This window comes from Hippopotamus amphibius, chromosome 16 (genome assembly GCF_030028045.1).
Source record: "Hippopotamus amphibius kiboko isolate mHipAmp2 chromosome 16, mHipAmp2.hap2, whole genome shotgun sequence".
NCBI classification, from domain to species: domain Eukaryota; kingdom Metazoa; phylum Chordata; class Mammalia; order Artiodactyla; family Hippopotamidae; genus Hippopotamus; species Hippopotamus amphibius.
The window spans coordinates 285,060-308,523 of record NC_080201.1 but is presented as its reverse complement, the minus strand read 5'-3'; the positions used below and the strand labels follow the sequence as shown (position 1 = coordinate 308,523).

Genomic DNA, 23,464 nt, shown 5'->3' with positions numbered 1-23,464 from the left:
TCTGTACCCCAAACTGCGAGACCCAAAGAAACTTCAGAGGCATATTTGAAAACAAGAAATCTGAGGCCCAGGGAGATCAAGGAACCTGCCCCCACCAGGGAGGAGGGGGACTCACCCAGAGTCCCTCAGAGAATATGGGCCCCTGACTGCTGGTTCTTAGGAAACCCTGACAACCTTCCTCCTTGGAAGGGACGTGAAGTCCCCTGCCACCCCGGGCCCCTTAGGGAACCCACACACGCTTCTCCAAAGGGAAAACGCTAAGAAGATGAGCCACCACGCCTCACACAGCCGAGAATCCTGGGTTTGGAATGGTGGGAATCTGACCCAATGGGGCAGCTGGGACCACCCGACAGCCAGAGGCTCTGACGACAGACCCTACGCTGAACACAAGACTGAAATGCCCCAGGCTGGTCTCCCCATGTGACTCCAGGAGAAGACAGCCAGGGATGGAGGGAGAGCCAGGGCAGGGTGCCGACCTGTCTGCTGAGCAGGGCCTGTGGCCCCAGGGGCGGGCTCTGCAGATCGTGGCCAGCCTGGCCGCCACCCAGAGGAGGGCCTCTCTGTGCCCAGGCCCACCCTAGGCCTGTGACGAGCTTTCTGAGGGCCCTGGGCTTCAGTCAACAAGCTCCCCCACCGCCTACCCAGGCTGCGGCGCGGGCCTCACCGATGGCCTCATGGATGTCCTGCACGGTGCCCTCCAGCTGCCCCGGCGAGGGCCCCTTCCACACCCTTGGGGGCTGGGCCTCAGGCCGCCCCCCAGGGCCCCAGCCCCTCCTCTCAGGAGTGGCCAAGAACTGTTCCAGGTCCTCAAAGGAGCTGTCCTTGCCCGGCAGGTGGGATGGAGTGTCCACCAGGGGTGAGGGAGGCGCCGTGGGGCTGCCGTCCGCCCCTCTGTCCGGGTTGCCGGGGTGGGGTGGGGGTGTGGGGGGGCTGGCGGAGGGGCCGTCTGGGGGCCTCGGGGCCAGGCTGGGCTCTGGAGGGGAGGGCATGCAGTAGAGGCTCTGAGAGGGCCGGAGCCGCCGGCTTCCAGGAGGCAGCAGCCCGTCGGTGTCGGGGGGCAGGGAACAGCAGCCCCCTGCACCCCTGCTCACGATGGGGTACAGCGCCCGGTACACTGCGCACTGGAGCTTCTTCAGGAGCTGCGAGATGGGGTGGTCTGGAACACTGCGGGTGGGGGCAGCCCTGTCAGGCTTGGGGGCTGAGAAAGCCCACTGGCCCTGCGAGGCCCCCACCTGGCCCCCACCCATCAGCTGTGTGGCCCCACGATGAGGGATTTCAGGCCTCACGGGCTAGTCTTTGTGGATCAATGCTGCAGATGAGGTCTGCCCCACCCCTCTGAGAAGGCCGAAGGTCCGTGAAAGGCCACCTGTGGAAAGGGGGCACTGGGGCCCGGGGCCGGGGCCTCTGAGAGAGCCAGTGTGGCTTTATGCCCCTGCAGTCACCCCAGACCTCTTCACTCCTCTTTCCTTCTTAATCCTTCCCTCTGCCACCAGCTTGCAGCTGGGGGAGGCGCTGACGGCCAGGTACCTGAGCATGTGGGAGACCAGGCTGGTCACCAGGGACAGGTCCCCCGGGCTCCTCTTGAGCTTGGCCTTCCAGTGCTTTGGCCAGTCCTGCAGGACAGGAGACCTTGGGGGAGAGCCTGCAGGAAACCCACCTCCCTTGCCAAGGTCCCCCCAGGGGCCCAGGGCTCCCCGCAGACGCCCCGCCCCTGCCCCGGGCACTCACGTGGTCTTGCTCGTACTCGAGGATGGCGGCATAGAGGGCCCGCTGCTCCCGCTCCTCAGGGGTCAGGGCAACCTGGCTGCAGAACCTCCTGGGAGGAAGGACAGGTCTGGGGGTCTCAGGGCTGGATGGGTGGGCGCGGGAGTCCCCACCTGGCCCCCAGAAGTCCCGGGACCGAAGGTGGAGACGCACCTGTTGGCGGCCTCCTGGAGCCGCAGCCGGCGTTCCTCCATCTTCCTCTGCAGCTGGGGTTGGCAGAGTCAAGATCCTTCCTGACGCGGCAGGCAGAGACCCCCGGGCGTCCCAGCACCGTGCTGGACACAGGGCCCCGCGGGGTGGGTGGGAGGAGGGGCAGGGCAAGAGGTTGGGCCCGCTCAGGGCGGGACGGCAAGTCCCTGTCAGGGTGGACAGGAGTCTGTAGGTGCTGGGAAGGGCAGGGTGGCCTGTGCAAAGGCTGGGAGGCGAGAGGAAGCGGGGCTGGGCAGGAACCACTCCGAAGCCACGTCTTTCCGAAGCTGGAAGAACTCTGTTCCCACGCCTGGACCCTTGCACCTGCACTCCCCTGCCTGCCTCCTGCTCCCTCAGCTGAAGCCTCTGGACACCAAGGATGGACAGAAAGGATACTGTCTCCTCCCGGGCTTTAGCAATCACCAGGTTCTCCATCATCTGCCGCTGCAGGGACAGGGTCTAGGACGAGAAGGCGGAAATAAGGCCTGCTCCCCCCGCACTCCCTGCTCAGACCCTCCTGGGCCCTGCTTACCAGGGATGTCTTCTGCATGGCCTGGCTGGGGTCCAGACGGGCCATCCGGGCCTCATAGGCAGCTTTCAGCTTCTGATTCTGCAGGGAGGCCTCCTCCAGGGGTGTCAGCTCCCTGGAATGGTGACAAACTGCTGTCCAGGCTCCAGGAAGCCTAGGAACACTCTGGTCACCTGAGGACCCTTCCTGACCCTGTCCTGAGACCAGAAAGTGAGGAGGCAGTGATGCGGGCAGGCAGAATGTAAAGGAGGGAGGAGGTCTGGGGTGGATGGGAGACACCTGCCCCCTGAAATGTAGCCCTGCTGCCTGGACTCCAGACCTTTATGCAAACGAGTCACACGTGTTAGTGAACAGCATGAAACTCTTTGCAGGCACAATGTGGGCCAAAACAGCTAGATTAGTTTGCAACCGCTGAAAGGGAGGTCACAGCTACTTGGTAACAGCCCCCTCACCATCAAAATTTTTGCCCCCCCCCCCATCTTCCTGCTTTCATGGGTGGGAGGAGGTAAGTTGTGGGGACATAAGACTGTCCCAGGATGGAAGCCTGGTGCCTGGCCCTGACCCAAAGCTGCATCTGCAGAGACAAGGTGCAGCAGTGGCTCAGGGCCTGGCGGCGGCAGCAGCAGCAAAAGCCTGTCCCCCTGCTTGTCTTGCTAGGATTCTGGCATCTGCGTCTTGCTGTCTTTCATCAGTTCTAGAAAATTGCCTTTATCTCTTCAAATAATGCTCCTCTCGCGTTTTCTTTCCCATTTTTCTCTGGAATTCCAGTAACCTGTTAGAACTTCCATGTCTTTTTCCAATTTTCTTTTTGTGTCTGTACACCATTCAGGGTATCTTTTAACTTAACCTGTTAGAACTTCCATGTCTTTTTCCAATTTTCTTTTTGTGTCTCTACACCATTCAGGGTATCTTTTAACTTTTTATCCAATTTTCTACTTCTCTTTTCAGCTATGTCTACTCTGTTGTTATAAACTTGTCTACTTCTTTTTGTGTGCGTATGTGTATTTTTACAGGAGAGTGTAATTTATTGTCATTGTTTCTGATTAATGTTTAAAAATAATTTCAGTATTTTTTTTCTACTTGGTTCTTACTTGACCCCTATTATAAGTCAGGGTCAGATTTTATAGTTTCTTGTTCCCAGAAGGTATTTTTGAACATGCTTTTTTAAAAAAAAATATATATATATAAATTTATTTATTTATTTATTTATTGGCTGCATTGGGTCTTTGTTGCTGCACATGGGCTTTCTCTAGTTGCTGCGAGAGGGAGCTACTTTTCATTGTGGTGCGTGGCCTCCTTCATTGTAGTGGCTTCTCTTGTTGCGGAGCACGGGCTCTAGGTGCGTGGGCTTCAATGGTTGCAGCACAGGGGCTCAATAGTTGTGGCTCACGGGCTTAGTTGCTCTGTCGCATGAGGAATGTTCCCAGAGCAGGGCTTGAACCTATGTCTCCTGCATTGGTAGGTGGATTCTTAACCGCTGCGCCACCTAGGAAGTCCTCGAACATGCTTTTTACTTCTCTAAATATAGAGAGTGTGATTGTATTATAATCCGTGTCCCATTACTCTATCTGAAGACTTTGCAGGTCTGTTTCTGCTACCTCTCTTTCACAGTTTCTTGATTCTTTTTGTGCTTGGTTATTTTTGGCTATATACCATTCATTTTATGAAAGTTGAAGGCGCTTTTGTCCAGAGACTATTTGCATTTGTTTTTGCTGGGCACCTGGTATTTCCATTCTGGGATCCCTTTTGACTAAATCCACCATGGTTAGCTCACTTTGCCTCTAAATCCAGGCTTAGCCCACCTTCCATTCTGCCCCATCTTACTTCTTAGAGCTTTGTGGCTCTACGACCTGAAGCTTCTGGAAGATCTCAGGCGGCAGAAATGGAGAGAGCTTCCCTCCCTCATCTGAGTACACCCGGCGGTGTCGGCTGGTCGGTGAGGGGATGGGGGCAGCCACAGGCAGGGCTGGCCTCAGGCATGCTTTCCCTGTAAGACATATGTAGCCAAGGGTCTGCACAGGGGCCCCACATTCCACACAGGAGGTGCAGACTGGGGGGGATGCCCCAAGAAAGCTTTCTGCCAGACACCCACCAAGCTTGGCAGCTGTCGACTGGGCCCTCTCCAGACACTGCTCAGCCAGCTTCAGCATCTTTGAGGTGTCAGGGGTCACAGTCTCCCCAGCTTCTGGGGAGCAAGCGAGAAGAAGGATGGTCACCATCATCTCTATCACTCATCAGATTCTTGCTGAGATAACAAAGGCAAGCCCATCTCCTCCTCATCTCTGGCCATCTGCCCTGGGTTTACCTCCTGGCCCTGTATGTGGCCGTCCCGTCCTCTCACCGGGACCATCAGAGTCTTCTTTCAAACTAACTGGGCCTTTTCTCCTCACTGATGGTTCCACTTGTACTTACAGCCCCACCTTGTACCTCCCCGCAGTTGGCACGGCTGTTTCACAGAGACAGTTCCACCACCTATCTGCCGCCCTCTGGCTGTGGTCAGCCCCACCCCGGTGCATCCGCGGGACTTCGGTCCTGCACTCCCTCCTCTGGGAATTACTCCTATCAGCAGACTCAGGCTGTAGGAGCTGCCACCTGCCACTCTCCCCGGGACCCCACCAGCCTCAGCTCCTGACCCACCTTCTGCTCCCTTCACAGCCAGCCCCTCGCCACACCCTAGTTCAGCTGCCTGACTCCCACTGAGACGGCCCTCACCCACTCAGTCCTGCCCTTCTCAGAGGTCTCCCTCACCTTTCAGGGTCTCTCCTCTAGGACACCCCCTCAGGGCTGTGCCCACCATGCCCTCCTCCCAGTGCCCAGAGCTCTGCTGAGCTCCCCAGCTCCTGTGGACTCGCCCTCTCCCTGACTGATATCAGGCTGCTGGACACCTCGAGCAGAGCGTGCTCATGACGGTGGCCTCAGTCCCTCCCTCGTGTCCGCTCCTGCCACCTCCTGCGCTGCCCCTGGGCTCGCTGGCCCCGCCCCACCTGGCAGCTCACTGTCCTTTGAGGAGGTCTGCGGAGAACGTGCCCCAAGCCCTTCACTCCTTTCGCCTCCCAGCAGTCCCACCACTACTTCCTCACCGTGGGTGCCTCCTGGAGGCTCTGCTGCCATGCCAGCCTCTCCCCACAAAGCCTCCCTGGGCTTCCCCTCATGCCAGAACAACCCCAAGTCCATCCAAGCCCCCCCGGACCCCAACTGCACCTTCCTCTCTGCAGCCTACCTACTCTTCTTGTATCTGGCACCCACTCCCACCTCAGGGCCCCTGCACCTCCCTCTGCTGGAATGCAACCGTCCATCCATCACGCAGCTCACTCTTCCCTGGACTGGGGCTCAGTGTCTAGTCTGTGGTCATGTCGCAGCCCATCTCCGTCCCCTTGGTCACAGCAGCTGTCCCTTCCTGCTCCATGTCACATTCATGCTTACTGAGTGCTCGGCTGTTCACCTTCTGCTATGACCAGGCAGGATGGACACAGGACGGCCCCAGGCCTGGGGCCCTGGGGCCCATCAAAGGCTAAGCTGTGTGCAGTTTGCCTGGTGCGGGAGACGCTGTACCTTTGGTGGTCTCCACTTCTTCTAGCAGCACCTGGGAGATGTAGTGGACGCTCCTCAGGTATTCTGTGTATGCCTCCTGTGCCCAGGGAAGAGAAATGGCAGCAGTCAGGCCAGTAGAGGCAGATAATTCCACCATGCCTGCTCAGTGCCCTTGTGGAAACACAGGGACCGTGGAGCCTGCTTGTCTCTGAGGTACACCTGCTGTGGCCGAGCTGGTTCGCTGGTAACTGCCTTGCTGGGGCACAGCGAGTACCCTCTTCTCTAGACTTGAAGCTGGCATCATGGCCTTTCCCTCCAGCACAGGAGGGAACGGAGGTTCTCTTTCAGTGGGCCAGGTTAAGCAGCCATTTTTCACTTTATGCAACACGTCCTTTTCCTGTGAAACTCAGGGGCCATCCATTCAGTAGCTTAAAAAATGTCTCCCGGGAGGTGAGTTAGGGAGTGTACCTCTCAGAGTCCGATTCTGACTCAGATTCTGGGAAATCCCTTTCCCAGCCCCCGGAGTAAGTCTCCCCTGGGCACGCAGCAGCCTGACACCGGAGCGTCGGCACTTCGAGGCCGGCACGGCACCGTCCTGCTCGCTCGGGCTCCCGGGCAGAGCTCGGGGCGTCTGCAGCCACAGCACGGTGCTCGGCTTTCTGCTGGTTTTGCTGCATCCCAGTTCTCAAGCTACCCGCGTTTAAGGCTACACCTCCGGTAAGGCGGACACGGATCCCGGGAAGGACTTCTGACTTGCGGGGGCATTTGCTGCCCTAGGATCCTGACGTGGGGAAGGCGGCGGGCGGGAGGCCGGAATGCCTTGCAGAGGCACCCGCGGCCGCCTCCCCTCCCGGGGCGGCCCGGGGGCGCTCCCCCTCGGCCCGAGCACCTGTTCTCGGAGGCCAGCCGCACCCCGCCCCCGCCGGCACCGCCTTCCGAACGAGCTCCGACGACGGCTGCAAAGCCGCGGCCAACCTCGCAAGGGTGCCGCGCCCCCGGGGCAAGCGCCTGAGCCCCCAGGGCCCGCCCCCAGGGCCCGCGAAGCCGCAGCACCGTCCGCCGCCCGCACGCCGGGGGGCTGCCTCGCGGACCCCCCAGGCGCTCCGCGGGCGGAGACACCGCGGCTTGCGTTCCCGACTTGCAGAGCGGACGGGACGGCCGAGGGCGGGCGCTGTCCAAGGTCACGGCCGAAGCCCGCGCCCGCGCCCCGGAGCCTCGGGAGAGGCCTGGCGGCGCCCACCCCGCGCCCCGCCCTCGCCCACGCCCACCGGGCCGGCCGCGGCTCGGCGACCGCCCCCGCCCCGCCCCGCCCCGCCCGCCTCACCCGGGGCCGGTTGCCGGTGTCCAGCTCGATCGCCCCGTTGGCCAGCTTCATGGCGCACTGCAGCGGCTTCACCGCGCCGTCCCCGGCCGCAGCGGCCATGGCGCCGGCGGGGGGACGCGGCGGCAGCCGAGGGGCGGGGCGGGCGGCCCGAGGCCCGGAACGCAGGGCGCGCGGGCGGGGGTGCCACCCGAGCCCCGGACCTCCGGAAAGGCGGCACCGGCGTGGGCCCGCTTCCGGCAGCCACGCCCCCCAGACGCGCTGCGCGCTCCGCCGCTGTGGCCGAAGGGGCGGAGCGGAGGGTGACGGAGCCCTCAACCTCCTTACGCAGTTGCCGCAAGCGTGTAAGTGCAACAACTCCCGACGCCCTCACACCCTGTCCGAGGCAGGGCCACGGCGTAGGCCCCGCCCCTTGCCGCGCTGCCCCGCCCGCCCCGCCCTCCTCACGCTGCCCCGCCCCTCGTCGCCCCGCCCCGCCCCTCCGCTCGCCCGCCCCGCCCCTCGTCAATCTGCCCCGCCCCTGCTGCTTCTCCCTCTTCGCCCCCCTAGCTCCACCCGCCGCTTCCTCATCTCCCGGCCCCGCGGAGCCGGACGTCGGAGGCGAATGGAAACGAGCGGGCCCAGGCCAGCCTAGCGGACGAGAGGCTCGGGGCGGAGCCACACCTGGCCCTGCCTCTCGGCGCGGCTGGCCGAGCGGGGCCGGGCGGGGGCCGAGCGCCGGCGCCGGACTCGGGCCACCGCCGCGGCCATGAAGCGGGACCGGCTCGGGCGCTTCCTGTCGCCCGGCGCGTCCGCGCAGCGCGGGAGCTCGGGCGGCGGCGGCGGCGGCGGCGGCCGGGCCCGGGGCCGCCCCGCCCGCGGCGGGCCCGACGTGGCCGAGGCGGCGGCTCTGGTGGCGGCGCGGCTGGGCTGGGGCCCGGCGCGGGCCTGCGCGGACGCGGGCGCGGACGGCGCCGACGAGGCAGGTGGGTCCGGGCGCGCGGGGCGGCGGGGCGGCGGGCGGGCCGGCCCCGGTGAGCGCCCGGCCCCCGCGTCCTCCGGCCCCGGTGAGCGCCCGGCGGCCCGGCGCCGGCGTCTCGGCCCCGCGGAAGCGGCCCAGGCCTGCGCGCGGGGGGCGCCGCCGCCGCCGCGCGGGGACGCGTTTGGCGAGACGGCCCTCGGGCGCCCGGCCGGAGCTCGCCGGGCCGTGGGCGCTCGGCCGCGCCGTCTGCGGGGCCGGCCCGGGGGTTCCGGCGCCCGGCCTGCCGCCGGGGCTTCGCGGCTCGTGGCCGCATCGCTCCGGCCCCGTCGGGCAGGCGGCGCGCCGGGGCTTCTCCGCGCGGCCGCCTGCCGCCCGCCCCGGGCCGGAGCGGAGGGTGGGCTCGGCCCCGGGGAGAGCGGGGCAGCTTCCAGCCTGGTGTGCGACGTTGCAGCGCTGCGCAGGCATCGGATTATTCACTTACATTTTTCTTTTTGGTGTTTTGGGAAGATTTTTGAGGTCCACCTGGCACGTGACGTGAAATCGGTGTCAGGTGTGCTCGCTGACGTCCGTCACCACTCCTAGCTGCACGTTTTTCCCCTTGTGAGGAGGACTTTTAGGATCTGCTTTTAAGATTTCTTGGCAACTTTCAGAGATGAAATACAGTACTATGCTGCAGTCACTGTGCTTACCACCCTGCATACGCCGCCAGCAGGACTTCTTTTGGAAGTTGGCACCTTTGGACCACTTCACACATTTCACTCAGCACTCCGCCCGCCCTTCTCTGGCAACCGCTACTATGTTTTCTGTAACGATTCAGGACTTTTTCTTTTTTTAGATGCCACCTATTAGTGAGACCATCTGGTACTTATACCTTCCTCCATCTGACTTATTTCGTTTAGTCTAATGCTGTTAAGGTCCATCTATGTTGTTGGAAATGGCAGAACTTTTGCATTTTTTTTGGCTGAGTAAATATTCCGTTGTGTATATGTACCGCGGTTTTTTTAAACATTCATTCGTTGATGGACGCTTTGGTTGTTTCTATACTTTGGTTATTGTAAATAATGCTGCAGTGAGTATACGGGTGCACATACCTTTTTGAGTTAGTGTTTTCATTTCCTTAGGATAAACACCCAGTGGTGGAATTGCTGGATCATATAGTATTCTATGTTTAATTTTTTGAGGAACTTGTGTACTGTTTTCATAGTGGCTTTACCAGTTTACATTCCCACCCACAGTGCACAAGGGTTCCCTTTTCTCCACATCCTCACTGACACTTGTTATTACTTGTCTTTTTGATGGTGGCCATTCTGACAGGTGAGAGGTGATGTCTCACTGTGGTGTTGACGTGCGTTTCCCTGATGATTAGTGAGACTGAGCCCTTTCCATGCACCTGTTGGTTATCTGTGTGCCTTCTTTGGAAAAAGGTCTCTTCCGATTCTCTGCTCATTTTTAAAATCAGATTACTTGTGTTTTTGTTGTGAGTTGTATGAGTTATTTACATATTTTGATTATTAACCCCTTATATACATGATTGGCAAATGTTTTTTGTTATTTAGTAGGTTGCCTTTTCATTTTGTTGCTAGTTTCCTTTGCTGTGCAGAAGCTTTTTAATTTGACGTAGGCCCATTTGTTTATTTTTGCTTTTGTTGCCTTTGCTTTTTGTGTCAATCCAGAAAATCATCTCCAAGACAGATGTCAAGGAGCTTATGTATGTTTTCTTCGAGGAAGGAGTTTTATACTTTCAGGTCTTTCAAGTCTTTGATCCATCTGAGTTTATTTTGAGTATGGTATAAGATGGTGGTCTAGTTTCATTCTTTTGCATATGGCTGTCCAGTTTTTCCAACACTGTTTATTGAAAAGAATGTCCTTTCCTCATTGTATGTTCTTGGCTTGTTGTAACTAATTGGCTGTAATGCATGAATTTATTTCTGGGCTCTCTATTCTGTTTCATTAGTCTCTCTGTTTGTTTTGATGCCAGTACCATACTGTTTTGATTACTGTAGCTTTGTGGTAGTTTGATATCAGGAAGCATGATGCCTCCAGCTTTGTTCTTCTTTCTCAGGATTGCTTTGGCTATTCAGGGTCTTTTTTGGTTCCATGTAAATTTTGAGATTGTTTTATTTTTGTGAAAAGTACCACTGGGATTTTGATAGGGGTTGCTTTGAATTTGTAGATGGCTTTGGGGAGTGTAAACATTTTAACAATATTAATTCTTCCAAGCCATGAGCATGGACTATCTTTCTATTTATTTGCATTTTCAATTTTTTTCATCAGTGTCTCATAGTTGTCAGTGTATAGGTCTTTCACCTCCTTGGTTAAATTTTTTTTTTTTTTTTAATATTTATTTACTTGGCTGTGTCGGGCCTTAGTTGTAGCATAGGGGATCTTTTGTTGCCGTACGGGGTCTCTTCCGCGTGAGGGCTTTAGTTGTCCTGCGGAATGTGGGATCTTAGTTCCCTGATCAGGGTTCGAATCCGCATCCCCTGCATTGGAAGGCTGACTCTTAACCACTGGACCATCAGGGAAGTCACTCCTTGGTTAAATTTATTCCTAAGGATTTTATTCTTTTTGATACAATTGTAAATCTGATTGTTTTCTTAGTTTCTAATAGTTTGTTAGTAATATTTAGAAGTCAACTAATATTTGTATATTGATTTTGTATTCTGCAACTTTACTGAACTTATTTATTCTAACAGTTTTTTTGGTGGAATCTTACAGAGTTTTCTATATGTAATGTCATGTGCAAATAGACATTATTTTACTTCTTTCTTTATGATTTGGGTGGTTTTTATTTTTCTTGCCTAATTGCTCTGGCCAGGACTTCCAGCACTATGGTGAATAAAAATGGTGAGAGTAGGCATCCTTACTTTGTTCCTGGACTTAGAGAAAAGCTTTTATTTTATTTTATTTTATTTATTTTATTTTATTTTATTATTTTATTTTAATTTAATTTTATTTTATTTTTTGGCTGCATTGGGTCTTCATTGCTGTGTCCCGGCTTTCTCTAGTTGTGGTGAGTGGGCGTCCCAGTGTGGTGCTTTCTTTTTTTGAAGAGCATGGGCTCTAGGCACACAGGCTTCAGTAGTTGTGGCGCATGGGCTCAGTAGTTGTGGCCTGTGGGCTCTAGAGCACAGGCTTAATAGTTGTGGTGCACAGGCTTAGTTGCTCTGCTGCATGTGGGATCTTCCTGGACCAGGTCTCGAACCTGCTTCCCCTGCATTGGCAGGTGGATTCTTTTTTTTTTTTTTTTAATTGATTGGTTTATTTTATTTTTGGCTGTGTTGGGTCTTTGTTGCTGCATGGGCTTTCTCTACTTGTCGCGAGCAGGGTTGCTCTTCCTTCTGGTACTTGGGCTTCTCAGTGAGGTGGCTTCTCTTGTTGTGGAGCATGGGCTGTAGGTACATGGGCTTCAGTAGTTGTGGCACTTGGGTCCGAGAGCATGCAGGCTTCAGTAGTTATGGTGCATGGGCTCAGTAGTTGTGGCACACGGGCTTAGTTGCTCCGTGGCACGTGGGATCTTCCTGGAGCAGGGACTGAACCCTTGTCCCCTGCATTGGCAAGCGGATTCTTAACCACTGCGCCACCAGGGAAGCCCCGAGGAAAGCTGTTAGCTCTTCATCATTGAGTATGATGTTAGCTCTCAGCTCGTCACATATGGCACTCTCTCTCTCTCTTTTTTTTAAATTTATTTATTTATTTCTTGGCTGCATTGGGTCTTCATTGCTGTGCGTGGGCTTTCTCTAGTTGTGGTGAGTGGGGGCTGCTCTTTGTTGCAGTGCGCAGGCTTCTCATTGTGGTGGCTTCTCTTGTTGTGGAGCACGGGCTCTAGGCGTGCGGACTTCAGTAGTTGTGTTGTGCAGGCTCAGTAGTTGTGGCTCGCAGGCTCTAGAGCACAGGCTCAGTAGTTGTGGTGCACGGGCTTAGTTGCCCCACAGCATGTGGGATCTTTCCCGACCAGGGCTTGAACCATTGGCAGGTGAATTCTTAATCACTGCACCACCAGGGAAGTCCCCATATATGGGTCTTGTTATGTTGTGATACTTTCTACCTGTACACAATTTATTAAGGTTTTTATCACGAATGGATATTGAATTTTGTCACATAATTTTTGTGCCTCTGTTGCGATGATTATATGCTTTTTAGTTTTTGTTTTGTTAATGTGAGCAGATGCATTGCTTTGGGAAGGCTGACAGCCTTGCATCCCTGCAATACATCCAACTGACCCTCGTGCATCATCTTTTTAATTAATTGTTGAATTCAGTTTGCTGTTATTTTGTTACAGATTTTTACATCTACATTCATTAGGAATATTGGCCTGTAATCTTTTTTCTTCTTATGTCCTTGTCTGGCTTTAGCATCAGAGTAGTACTCGCCTTGTTTTGGGGGCATTTAGAATTCTTTGAAAGGTTTTCTAGCCCAGAAGTCCCTCCACTGGCCTTTCTCCCCACAGCTTGCGTATGCTTCTGGGAGCCCAGAGTCAGAACCCTGCCTCAGGCCCAGACCTGGGCGTGTGTTTAAGGGGCAGGAGCTGGGAGGCTGGCGGAGTGTGGCCTCCCCTCCCCTGGGAGCTGTGTGACGTGCTGACCTCATGCTTCCTGTGCTTGCCAGGAACAGCCCGGGCTCTGGCCATGGGGCACTGTCGCCTCTGCCACGGGAAGTTCTCCTCCCGGAGTCTCCGCAGCATCTCTGGCAGGGCGCCTGGGGAGAGCTCAGAGGGGCCGCCCCCTGGGGACCGTGTTTTTGTCCAGGACTTCCAGAGTCTCCTGGGGGTGGCCGTCCATGAGGACCCGGCTCTGTCCCAGTTCGTCTGCAAGAACTGCCACTCCCAGTTCTACCAGTGCCGTGGCCTCCTCACGTCTTTCCTGCAGCGAGTCAATGTCCCCCCGATGGGCCGCCGGAAGCCTTGTGCGAAGTAGGCTCCTTCCCTCATTTGCTGGGGGCGTGCAGGAGACCTTGTGATCGGGGCTGTGTGGGCACAGGGCCGCCCGGGTGGGAGCCTCTGCCTGGGAAGCCCGTTGTGCCCGGTGAGGCAGGGGCTCCTGAGCGCCAGTGCCGGGGGGCGGGGGGGGGTTCCTGGCAGGCGGCCTCGGGGGAGAAGGCTCAACCTGCAGGCGGGGTGGTCGAGGGCCCCACACTTGCTGTCGGTGAGCGGCACTGCTTCTTTGCAGGGTCGGTGTCCAGCCGCGGACGGGGGCGGAGGAGGGCGCGTGTGTGGGTGAGTGTGCCCCTGGGGCGGGGGGCAGGAGGGGGGGGGCTGGGTGCTGACCGGCCACAGGCTGGCATCTCTGTGCCTCTCCTCAGTGGACCTGATCGCTTCGAGCCCCCAGGGCCTGCGCGGCTTGGTGGGGTGGGTGCATGGACACGCAGCCGGCTGCGGCGCCCTGCCCAGCCTCCAGAGGACCCTGTCCTCCGAGTACTGTGGCATCATCCGGGCCGTGTGGAGCTGCGGCCAGGGCCACGACTACACCATGGACGCCGACTCCAGCTGCGGGGCCCTCTTGCTGGACAGCGCTTTGGGCGTCACGTGGGCGTGGGACAAGGAATCCGCCCCGCGGCTCCCCCAGCACCGGGGGTCCAGCCCCACCGAGGCCGCCCCTCAGAGCTCCCAGGGCAGAGCGACCGCGGCCGGGGCCGAGACCGAGACGCTGCCCAGCACGGACACAGCCCGGCCTCCTTCAGAGGGTGACCCAGTGGGGCCTGGGCTGGGCGCCCCGCCTCAGCCAAGCACCCCCCACAGTGGGGCCCCAGGTAGGAGGCTCCTCGGGGCTGTTTGAGCGGGATTCCTGGTCCTGAGCCGGGCAGGGCGCTCGGCAGGAAGTGGGTGTTGGGGCAGCGGCTGTGGCGTCGTGCGCCGGGGCCTCCTGACGGGCACCTGACAGCAGGGGGGGCCCGAGGACCCTGCTCCCGCTGCCGGTGAAGGCGTCCTCGCCTGCCCGGGGCAGGGGACAGGGAGGAGGAGGACGGGGGCCTCGAGGGGCACGCCGGCGCCTGGTGTCTGAGGCTGCTCTGAGCCAGCTGCAGGTCGCTCCCCGGGCCTCAGCCGCGCCCGGCGGGACCCGGGGGGACAGGCTGCTCTGGGGGGCCCCTCGCGTGGCGCCTGACCCTGTGGCCCTGGGGGTGGGCGCAGCTGTTCACGGACGTTGTGTTGCGAGGGCCCAGCTGGCTTCCGGCCCGCGTCTCTCGGCCTCCACGTGGGCGCTGGGCTGCTCTGTGGGCCGCCCGCGGCCATCCGGTGGTGCGGAGCGAGGGCGGCGCTGGTACTGCGGGCGAGAGGGCACCTGGGTTGCACGGTTCTTGGAACTGCTTGAGTTTTTAAACTGTGTGCCTGCAATACTTGGATAACAGTGGTTTTGTAAACGTCCCAGAACATCCGCAAAGTACACGTCATCCCGTTCCAGAACGACTGGATCTGAACCTCTGGGAAGGGGCCGGGCTGGCTGGCCTTGCTACTGTTGGCTGCACGCGGGGGTGGCCCGGCGCGCTGGGCTGTGCAGGGGCCTGGAGGGGGATGGGTCGGGAGGCGAGTGGGTTTGGAGGCAGGGGACCCCAGGCTCCCTGTCGTCCTTGTGGGGAGCACTGCCTCTCTGTCTGGGGGTGACGGGTGACTGGAGTCTTGTTCTTTGTTTCTCAGGGCAGTTGGGTGAGAAGCAGGTTCCATCTCCAACCTCGGATGATCGGGTAAAAGACGAGTTCAGTGACCTTTCTGAGGGGTGAGAGAAGAGTGGGTTTACATAGCCTAAAACTCCTCCTTGGAAACCAAACGCCGGCAGCCTGGGTGCCGGCCAGCCTCCCCCTTTCTCTGTGGGGAGGAGGGGAGTGGTGGGGGGGTGCTTCCTGGGCCCCGGGGGCCCCTGAGCCCTGACGGAGAAGCGAGGGCCCGGCCGGGTGGTGTGGAGGCTCCTCTGTCCGGATGGTCCTCTGGCCGGTCCTTCGCTGCTGCTTGTCTCTTCCCCCAAGACCTGAGCTTTGTGCCAAAAGCCCAGATGTCACTAGAGCAGAGCCAGCCTCTGGCCCTTTATGCGAGGTGTTTGGGACGTGGGGTGGAGGCTCCCTGCAGGACACACCTTCCTGAAAGGGGCACCTGTTTGCTCCTGGGGCCACACCCCCCGGGCTCCGAGACCAGATCGCTCATGGCGGAGGCTGCACGCGGCTGGCCTTCCCCCACCTGCCCTGCGAGCTCTGGCCGGACTGCAGATGCACTTTTGTCCAAACAAGTGGAAGGATGATGTTTGGTGCCAGTGACGGGTGACCCAGGTGCTGGAGGAACCCCAGCGTGTGTGCCGGAAACTCCCCGGGGCCAGGAGGCTGTGGCTGTCTTGCGGCCGCTCGCCAGCCTCGGGCCTTTCTCCGGGGGGCGCGTGGCAGCCTGTGGGGCAGGCCGAGGCGCGCTGGCCGCTGCCTGGCAGAGCCTGTGCAGTGACTCACGTCTCAGGGTGAACGTCACAGACGTGCAGATGTTTTTCTGGCCTTTGTGACCTTTGAGATGGCTGACAGCTGACGTGTCATCTGGGCAGGTGCTCACAGTTATGGGGGCGGCCAGGCAGCCTGAGGTGGGGAGCCCACCTCTTGTGAGGGTCTTCACGCCCTGCCTGGGACCCCGGTAGGGAGGCTCTTTCTGAGTTTGGGGTCCTGACGTGATGAGAAGCGTGGCTTGCAGGGGACCGTCAGCTTGTGACCTTGGCTTGCCCTTCCTGTTGGGGGATGGGATTGGAGACTTGGGGATTTTAGGCCTTTGAGGAGAACTAGAACATGCAGTGTGGGAATTCACGTGGTGTCTTTAGACAGGACGTTTCGCTGCCTCCATCACCGACCCCAGAGCTTTGCTAAAGGTTCTCTCTTCTTTCCTAGAGACTTCCTGAGTGAAGATGAAAATGACAAGAAGCAGAATGCCCCGTCCTCGGACGAGTCCTTTGAGCCCTACCCAGGAAAGAAGTAAGGGGGACCGTGGTGCTGCCAGCTCGCGCGGTGCGGGGGGGTGTCCCGCGGGTGACCTGCGGGCCTGCGTTCGCCCTGCTTCCAAGCCCAGCAGTGTGGCTTCTTGGTGACCCGGGAGGGCTTTCCCAGTTCCGCTCTGGGACCTGGCCTGGAGTCACCCCAGAAGGAAGCAGCCGGCCACGTGAGGGTGGCAGGAGCCCTGCGGGCGTGGCCCCGCCCGCGCCCGCTCTGCTGGCCCGCACTCTCCCTGCTCAGCTTCCGCCCTCTGTGCCCTGGAGACGCCGCAACGGCCCTGCGGCCGCTCTCCACCCGCCCCGGCACTGACGGCTGCGCCGCTTGCTTGTTGAGACCGCCTGTGCCCTGTGGGGCTTTGTGTTCTCTCCGTTAGCACCCCAGACACCCCCTTAGCAGATGCCCAGCGTGGGTCTCTGACGTGGAACCCAGTCCCAGGGGCACCACACCACCGGCCAGGAAAGGGCACAACCACACAGGGGCAGGCTGGACCTCCTCTTCTCCTTAAAGTCCCGATGTGAGTTGTGGGTAGAGTCACAGGAGGGAGGCAGCTCAGGAGATCCCAGTCAGGGTGCGGGGCTGAGTCCCAAGCCCGGGAGGGCAGACAGACACATGCTGTAGGACGGGACACGCAAGGTGTGTGTTCAGAGGCCTGTGGGGGGGGGGGGGGGGTCCTGGGTGGCACTTGGCTGCTGGCAGCTCTGTGCTCAGCCCTGATGGCCACTTGGTGCCTCAGGTGCCACGATGTGAGTGCCAGCTGACGTCCCAGGATGGAGCCTCCGACGCAGCCCCGGTCCACGTGACCTTGTAGCGGACGTGCCTGTTGGGGTCCTCGGCCAGGTGGCCGGAGGAGACGCTCGGTGCCGGGGCTCCAGCAGGAAGTGAGGGCAGGAGGGTGAGCGGCGACGGGAAGGAAAGGTGCTGGCAGCCCCACACCGGGCGCTGCAAGCACGATCCTCCCGCGTCTGTAGGGACCCCAGCCCCTCATCCTTCAAGGACTCACCCCGGAAACCTGTGGGCTCTCTGCAGAAGCCTGTGAGCCCTGGTCACGGTTCGGCTCTGACTGGGAGCCCAGCCACACAGCAGAGGTGGAGGCTGTGGGGGCCAGGCTGTGGCCTGAGACAGAGAAAGGAGGAAAAGTGGCTGGTATGGTCTGTGAGAAGCTTCTTGTCAATATACTGCTTAAAGAGGAGGACAGCTTTTTTTTTTTTTAATTATTTACTTATTCATTGGTTACATTGAGTCTTCGTTGCTGCGTGTAGGCTTTCTCTAGTTGCGGTGAGCGGGGGCTCCTCTTCATTGTGGTGTGCGGGCTTCTCATGCTGTGGCTTCTCTTATTGCAGAGCATGGGCTCTAGGCACACGGGCTTCAGTAGTTGTGGCTCTTGGGCTCTAGAGCACAGGCTCAGTAGTTGTGGTGCATGGGCTTAGTTGCTCCAAGGCACGTGGGATCTTCCCGGACCAGGGCTCGAACCTGTGTCCCCTGCACTGGCAGGCAGATTCTTAACTACTGCGCCACCAGGGAAGTCCCAACTATTTGTTTTAAACTGTGGTAAAATAATACGTAACAAAATTTACCATTTTACCATTTTTTAAAGTGTACAATTCAGTGGCATTTAAGTACTTTCACAGTGTTGTGCAACCCTCACCACTATTTCCAAACTTCCACCATCCCAAGCCAGAAACTCTGTCCCCATGAAGCAATGACTTCTCTTCCCCACCCCCCAGGCCTTGGCAACTCCTAATCTAGGTCCCTGTTCTGGGGACTTCATACAAGTGGAATAACATGCTGTATGTCCTTTTGCTACTGGCTTCTTTCAGTTGGGATAATGTTTTCGAGATTCATCTGTGTTGTGACATGTCAGTCTGATTCCCTTCTATGCCTGGATAATATCCTGTTGTAAAGGGACTTCCCTGGCGGTCCAGTGGTTAAGACTCCGAGCTTCCATTGCAGGGGCCTGGGTTCAACACGTGGTATGGGAACGAAGATCCCACGTGCAGCTGATGGACTACATTCACCTGTGGCTTTTGGTTGTGTATACTTTTCTGGCTACTGTGAATAACACTTTAAAGGCTGGTGTAACAAGTGTCTGCTCTAGACCATTTTGCATTTTTTGGGTCATATGGTACTTCTTTAACTTTTTGAGGAACTGCCATACAGTTTTCTACAGCAGCTGCACATTCTACATTTCCTACCGACAGCATACAGGGGTTTTGATTTCTACACATCCTCCGGTTTTTTGTTTGTTTTTAATAGTCATCCTAACGGGCGTGAAGTGGTATCTCACTGTCATTTTGACCGGTGTTTCCCTAGTGATGAGTGATGCTGAGCATCTTTTCACGTGGTTGTAACTTCTTTGGAGAAATGTCTGTTGAAGCCCTTTGCACATTTTTTAATTGTTTTTTTGCCATTGAGTTGTATAATATATTTTCTCCCTTTTTCCACCTTCTTGATAGGGCCCTTTGGTGCACAAAAAATTAATTTTGAAGTCCAGTTTACCTAAAAATAGGTATTTTTACTTTTGTTGCCTGTGCTTTTGATGTCATTATATTTAAGAGAAATCATTGCCAAATCTAAGGTCCTGGAAGATTTACCCTTAAGGATTTTAGAGTTTTTGCTCTTAGATTTAGGTCTTTGATCCATTTGAATTAATTTCTGTATAGGGTGTGAGGTAGGGATCCAGCTCCATTCTTTCATATCTGGGTATCTGGTCATCCCAGCACCTTCTGTTGAAAAGACTCTCCTTTCCCCAGTGAGCGGTCTTGGCACCTTTGTTGAAGTCAGTTGACTGTACTTGCAAGGGTTTATTTCTGGTCTCTCTATCCAGTTGGTCTGTATGTCTGTTTTTATGCCAGGACCACACTGTTTTGATTATTGTAGCTTTGTAGTAAGTTTTGGAATCAGGAAGTGTGTAAATTGTGTGGCTATTCAGTGTCCCATGAAATTCTATGTGAAATTTAGGATATTTTTTTTTTCCTATTTTTGTAAAAAAACACCATTAGAATTTTGATAGGGATTGAATGTATAGACTGTTCTGGGGGATTACTGCCATCTTTACTACTTTAAGTCTTCCAATCCATGAACACGAGATGCCTTTATACTTATTTAGGTCTTTAATTTCTTTCAGCAGTGTTTTGTAGTTTTCAGTGTTCGTCTTTCACCTTCTTGGGTTATTTATTCCTAAGTATCTTGTGCTTTTTGATGTGCTTAAAAACGAATTGTTTTCTTAACTTCTTTTTTGGACTGTTGTTAGTGTATAGAAATAGAACTTGTTTCTGTGTGTTGACTTCCTACCCTGCAACTTTGCTGAATGTATTTTTCTGTGTGGGTTCTTTAGGGTTTTCTACATATAAGATCATGACATCGTGAATAGAGGTAATTTTCTTTCCTTTCTAATTTAGATGCTGGGCCCCCCCCCCCCCCCCCCCCCCCAGCTGTTCTGGCTAGGACTTCTAGCACTCTGTTGAGAAGTGGTGAAAATAGGCATCTTTGTCTTGTTCCTGATCTTAAAGGAAAAGCTTTCAGTCTTCGACCATTGAGCATGGTGTCAGCTCTGGGCTAGTCATTACGGCCCTAGACGTTTCCTACTGTTCCTGACAGATTTCCTTAAATTCCTAGATCCAGAATGAGAAGTGTGCATGTCTTTTTTAAGTCTTTGAAGGACACCACAGGGGCAAGTTGCTGTGACTGGCCTGGTCCTCAGGGACCTGCAAGACTGGCTGAAATGCACGACCCCACGTTTGGAGGACAAGGCCCCAACTGCCCAGGGGCTGCGGACTTGGGGACAGCAGCAGGCGCAGAGCTGCCCCTTGGTGGCTGGGAGTCTCCCGGCACGTTCCAGAAGAGTTGAGCTTTTTTCAAGCTTAACGATTCTCTCGTTGAGGGACTGACCCCCGCGTCTCCCTTGCTCCAGCAGTTTCCCTGCTGTCTCCAAAGTTGTGCTGACATTTAGGACAGGGGGTGAAACTTGTCCTCAAGGTCCACTCCTGTGTCACTGCGGGGCCTCTACCTCCCCGCAGAGTCGTTCTGGCTTCCGTGGCCAGGGGTCAATTTGAGGGCCTGCCGGTCAGCATGGGGACCGGAGCAGGTTAGCCGTGGAGGCCTACCTCACGTTTGAAGAAAAGTGAACAGCACGTTTGCAAACGATCAGAAACATCACTGACGGTTGTCATCTCCCCCCCCCCCCCGCCCAGGGTCTCTGGTAAGAAGAGTGAAAGCAAAGAAGCCAAGAAGTCAGAAGAACCAAAAATTCGAAAGAAACCTGGGCCCAAGCCGGGCTGGAAGGGCAAGCCGCGCTGTGAGAGGTGAGGGGCCGGGGCTGGGGCCGCGCAGGCCAGCGGGGCCGCGCCTCCACACGTGCTCTGCGTTGCAGGGAGGAGCTGCCCACCATCTACAAGTGTCCTCACCAGGGCTGCACAGCCGTGTACCGTGGGGCCGACGGCATGAAGGTGAGGGCCCTGGCCCGCGGGGAAGGGGGCGGGGAGGACAGGCCCACGCTTCTGGGAGAGCTGGCCCCCAGCTCTGCTGACCACACCTGGTTGGCTCCGTCCTTCTGGGGAGAGGAGGCTGCTGAGCGGGGCCCACGGCACGTCGGCCAGGCCGAGGCACGCACGCCCCCGGTCTCTCCCGCAGAAGCACGTCAAGGAGCACCACGAGGAGGTGCGGGAGAGGCCCTGCCCGCACCCTGGCTGCAACAAGGTGTTCATGATCGACCGCTACCTGCAGCGCCACGTCAAGCTCATCCACACAGGTGCGTCCCCCCAACCGCCCCACCCCCAAGGACGGGGCTGTCCTGGAGAACTGGCACAAACAAAACCCTGGTGCTTTTCTGTGAGCTTATTGTGTCTTTTAAAATCATTACTTTAAGAAAATGACGTGCTTTCTGGATTATAAAAGGGACCCACATCCACTGTAGAGACCGGGGAAAAGCAGTGAAGACAGTGCTCTGGTCAGTACCGCCATCAGCACACACAGGTTACCCCCGATTCCCTCGGAACACGCGTGCACAGCCGTGGACTCCCACGTGCCTGGCGCGCGTCGTTGCTGCTTCTGCCCTGAAGGCAGCTCTCCAGAACCACACCCCACCTTCCAGATAGATCTGTTACATCTGTGTCTACTCCCAAATGAGTTTTTCAACTTTGATTTACTTCATTCAGATTTGCCCATTTAATTGTTGGCTCCACCATGAAACTTTTCTTGTGTTTTTTTGCCCTAAGCATTCTTGTCCGTGTCTCCTGACACAGTCATTCCCTTGGGTTGGGTCACACTGTTGTGTCTCAGTCAGGGCGCCAGTGGTCATGACCATGAGCAGTTTCTGTGTGTTTACGCAGAAGAGGCTAGCCTGCTGCAGTCAGGACGGCTGTGCCTAGTCAGGGAGGAGCCTGTCCGTGAGGCTGGTTCGGGTACTGGTAGACGAGCAGGGGGACGTGCAGTGACGGGGGAGAAGTGTGTGGCACCTGCCCCCGGGGCTCAGCCGGGAGCAGCACCCGGGGTGTGGGGCCTGATGACTCAGGTTCTGTTCAAGAGCGTGAGAGGTGGATTCCACCGTGGGTGCCTGTGTGGTGGGCCCAACATGGGGTGGTTGCTAGAGCAGCAGCGGCTGTGACCAGTCATCTATGAAACCTTCCTGACTGGGCTTCCTCTAAGAACTTGTGCTCGAGGAAACAGACCTAAAGTTTAAGGAAACAGGCTTCTGATGAAACGTACGCATAGCTGGGGAGGAAGCTGCAGCCAGGTGACATCTTCAGGTGACACGGAGGCACTCTGGGCACCGCGGGGAGGGCGGCAGGGCCCGTGGTCACCCCCTCTCTGGTCCCCAGAGGTGCGGAACTACATCTGCGATGAGTGTGGACAGACCTTCAAGCAGCGGAAGCACCTCCTGGTCCACCAGATGCGCCACTCGGGAGCGAAGCCGCTGCAGTAAGTGGGGTGCGGGGCACGCCCCCCTGCCGGCGGCGCCGGGCCCTGGCTCACCTGCCCCGTCCCCCAGGTGCGAAGTCTGCGGGTTCCAGTGCCGGCAGCGGGCGTCCCTGAAGTACCACATGACGAAGCACAAGGCCGAGACGGAGCTGGACTTCGCGTGCGAGCAGTGCGGCCGGCGGTTTGAGAAGGCGCACAACCTCAACGTGCACATGTCCATGGTGCACCCCCTGACGCAGACCCTGGACAAGGCCGCGGAGCCCCCGCCTGGGCCTGCGGGGGGACAGGCTGTGAAGGCCGAGCCCACCTGAGGGCACGCCGGCCCCTGAGCTCAGTGGGCGGTGACGGGGGTTCAGGCCTGGCAGCGCGTCGTGGCGCCCCAGCGAGCCCTGCCCCGCGTGCTGGGTGGCAGGGGCTCAGCACGCGGCTCACGGGGCCTTGTGGCCTCTGCTCTGGGGCCACCAGTTTCTTCTCCTGTAAACACTGAGCTACTTGGGGCCAGACGCGGATGTTAGCGAACTGATTCCTCTTCCCCACTAAAGCAATCGAGATTTGTAACCCACGTTTCAGGGCAACAAGCGTTCCCATGTCACACTTATAATAAATTATTTCCTGGGGAGCTGGGCTGTGCCTTGTGCAGGTCCAGTCAGAAGAGCCGGGGCTCCTGGTGGAGGTCAGGGTGCAGCAGGGCCTGCTGCCTGTGCAGGAGGGCGGCACTCACGTCTGGGTCACAGTCTCCACTCGCGGCCAGCAGCTGCAAGAAAGCCCGTGTGTTGGACCCAGCACTGCCCCCCAGACACCCAGGGCCTGGGGAGATGCCACGTGCTGGACACCAAATGCTCCTTTTCCCAAAAGTGTCCAACGTCCTCATGTGAAACACTGACGTGGACTTAAAAGACACCAAGGTGAGCATCTTTACCTCCGCCACGTGTGAGAAGCTCCTTTTCGGGCACCGAGGTATCGCTCGCAGGAGAAAGAGACGAGCATCTGTTATCAGGCTTACGGGGTCACCCTGGAAAGAACACAGGCAGAACCACAGTCAGAACGTCCGCCGCTGTGCGCTGCGCCGGAAAGGGCTGCCCAAGCCACACGCTCCCCGAGAGCTGGCCGCCCGGGTCTGTCTGGAGATGGGCCTGGCCCTGCACCTGCCTGGGCCCGGAGCTCCCCGCCACAGGCCACAGTCCAGAGCGTCCCGGTCTCCCCGGCCACGAAGAGGCCAATGAGCTTCAAGTACATGTTGACAGCGACGTGTAGGAAGGCGTCTTCCTGGAGGAGGGCGTCCTCATCAAAGTAGGAGAGGAGA

The 23,464-nt window shown here is 57.6% G+C and overlaps 3 protein-coding genes across 26 annotated transcripts in view; 1 reads left to right on the top strand and 2 right to left on the bottom strand.

Moving 5' to 3' along the window:
• The window catches only part of VPS9D1 (VPS9 domain containing 1), a 13,008-nt gene extending 5,284 nt beyond the window's left edge, over positions 1–7,724 (bottom strand). For 3 of the 12 annotated variants that reach the window (XR_009049804.1, XM_057713494.1, XM_057713495.1), the window contains exons 1-10: positions 7,338–7,720; positions 6,035–6,110; positions 4,575–4,667; positions 4,307–4,469; positions 2,486–2,597; positions 2,350–2,412; positions 1,918–1,970; positions 1,729–1,834; positions 1,528–1,613; positions 665–1,164 (exon numbers count right to left, since the gene is read on the bottom strand). Coding sequence is in view for 10 of the 12 variants with exons in the window: in XM_057713494.1 (XP_057569477.1) it covers positions 665–1,164; positions 1,528–1,613; positions 1,729–1,834; positions 1,918–1,970; positions 2,350–2,412; positions 2,486–2,597; positions 4,307–4,469; positions 4,575–4,667; positions 6,035–6,110; positions 7,338–7,436 (1,351 nt within the window). In the remaining 2 variants the exon portion in view is untranslated. Of the gene's footprint in view, positions 1–664; positions 1,165–1,527; positions 1,614–1,728; positions 1,835–1,917; positions 1,971–2,349; positions 2,413–2,485; positions 2,598–4,306; positions 4,470–4,574; positions 4,668–6,034; positions 6,111–6,232; positions 7,262–7,337 lie in introns of those variants that run through there. The other 9 variants (XM_057713491.1, XM_057713486.1, XR_009049805.1 and 6 more) reach the window with 8 other exon arrangements.
• ZNF276 (zinc finger protein 276) lies at positions 7,547–22,780 on the top strand. Of its 6 annotated transcripts, none has more exons than XM_057713501.1 (12): positions 7,547–7,678; positions 12,904–13,207; positions 13,464–13,510; positions 13,597–14,043; positions 14,927–15,005; positions 16,144–16,227; positions 16,619–16,759; positions 20,436–20,546; positions 20,615–20,690; positions 20,875–20,992; positions 22,062–22,161; positions 22,232–22,780. In XM_057713501.1, exons 2-12 carry the CDS (start codon positions 12,924–12,926, stop codon positions 22,470–22,472), a joined length of 1,728 nt encoding a protein of 575 aa, XP_057569484.1. In that variant the 5' UTR covers positions 7,547–7,678; positions 12,904–12,923; the 3' UTR covers positions 22,473–22,780. The 6 variants fall into 6 exon arrangements, 5 of the variants coding, with proteins under 5 accessions (XP_057569484.1, XP_057569480.1, XP_057569483.1 ...); XM_057713497.1 differs by lacking the exon at positions 7,547–7,678 and adding an exon at positions 7,886–8,299; XM_057713500.1 differs by lacking the exons at positions 7,547–7,678; positions 16,619–16,759 and adding an exon at positions 7,886–8,299.
• Positions 22,777–23,464, bottom strand: part of FANCA (FA complementation group A) — a 49,712-nt gene continuing 49,024 nt past the window's right edge. For 5 of the 8 annotated variants that reach the window (XM_057713473.1, XM_057713475.1, XM_057713474.1 and 2 more), the window contains 2 exons: positions 23,311–23,464; positions 22,808–23,173 (listed from right to left, as the gene is read on the bottom strand). In XM_057713473.1, the coding sequence (XP_057569456.1) occupies positions 22,808–23,173; positions 23,311–23,464 (520 nt within the window). The other 3 variants (XM_057713480.1, XM_057713479.1, XR_009049795.1) reach the window with 2 other exon arrangements.

Coding starts and splice junctions, on each gene's coding strand:
- ZNF276 (XM_057713497.1), top strand. CDS start 8,083: ATGAAGCGGGACCGGCTCGGGCGCTTCCTGTCGCCCGGCGCGTCCGCG. Junction 15,006..16,143: donor TTCAGTGACCTTTCTGAGGG/GTGAGAGAAGAG, acceptor CTTCTTTCCTAG/AGACTTCCTGAGTGAAGATG. Junction 20,547..20,614: donor GGCAAGCCGCGCTGTGAGAG/GTGAGGGGCCGG, acceptor TCTGCGTTGCAG/GGAGGAGCTGCCCACCATCT.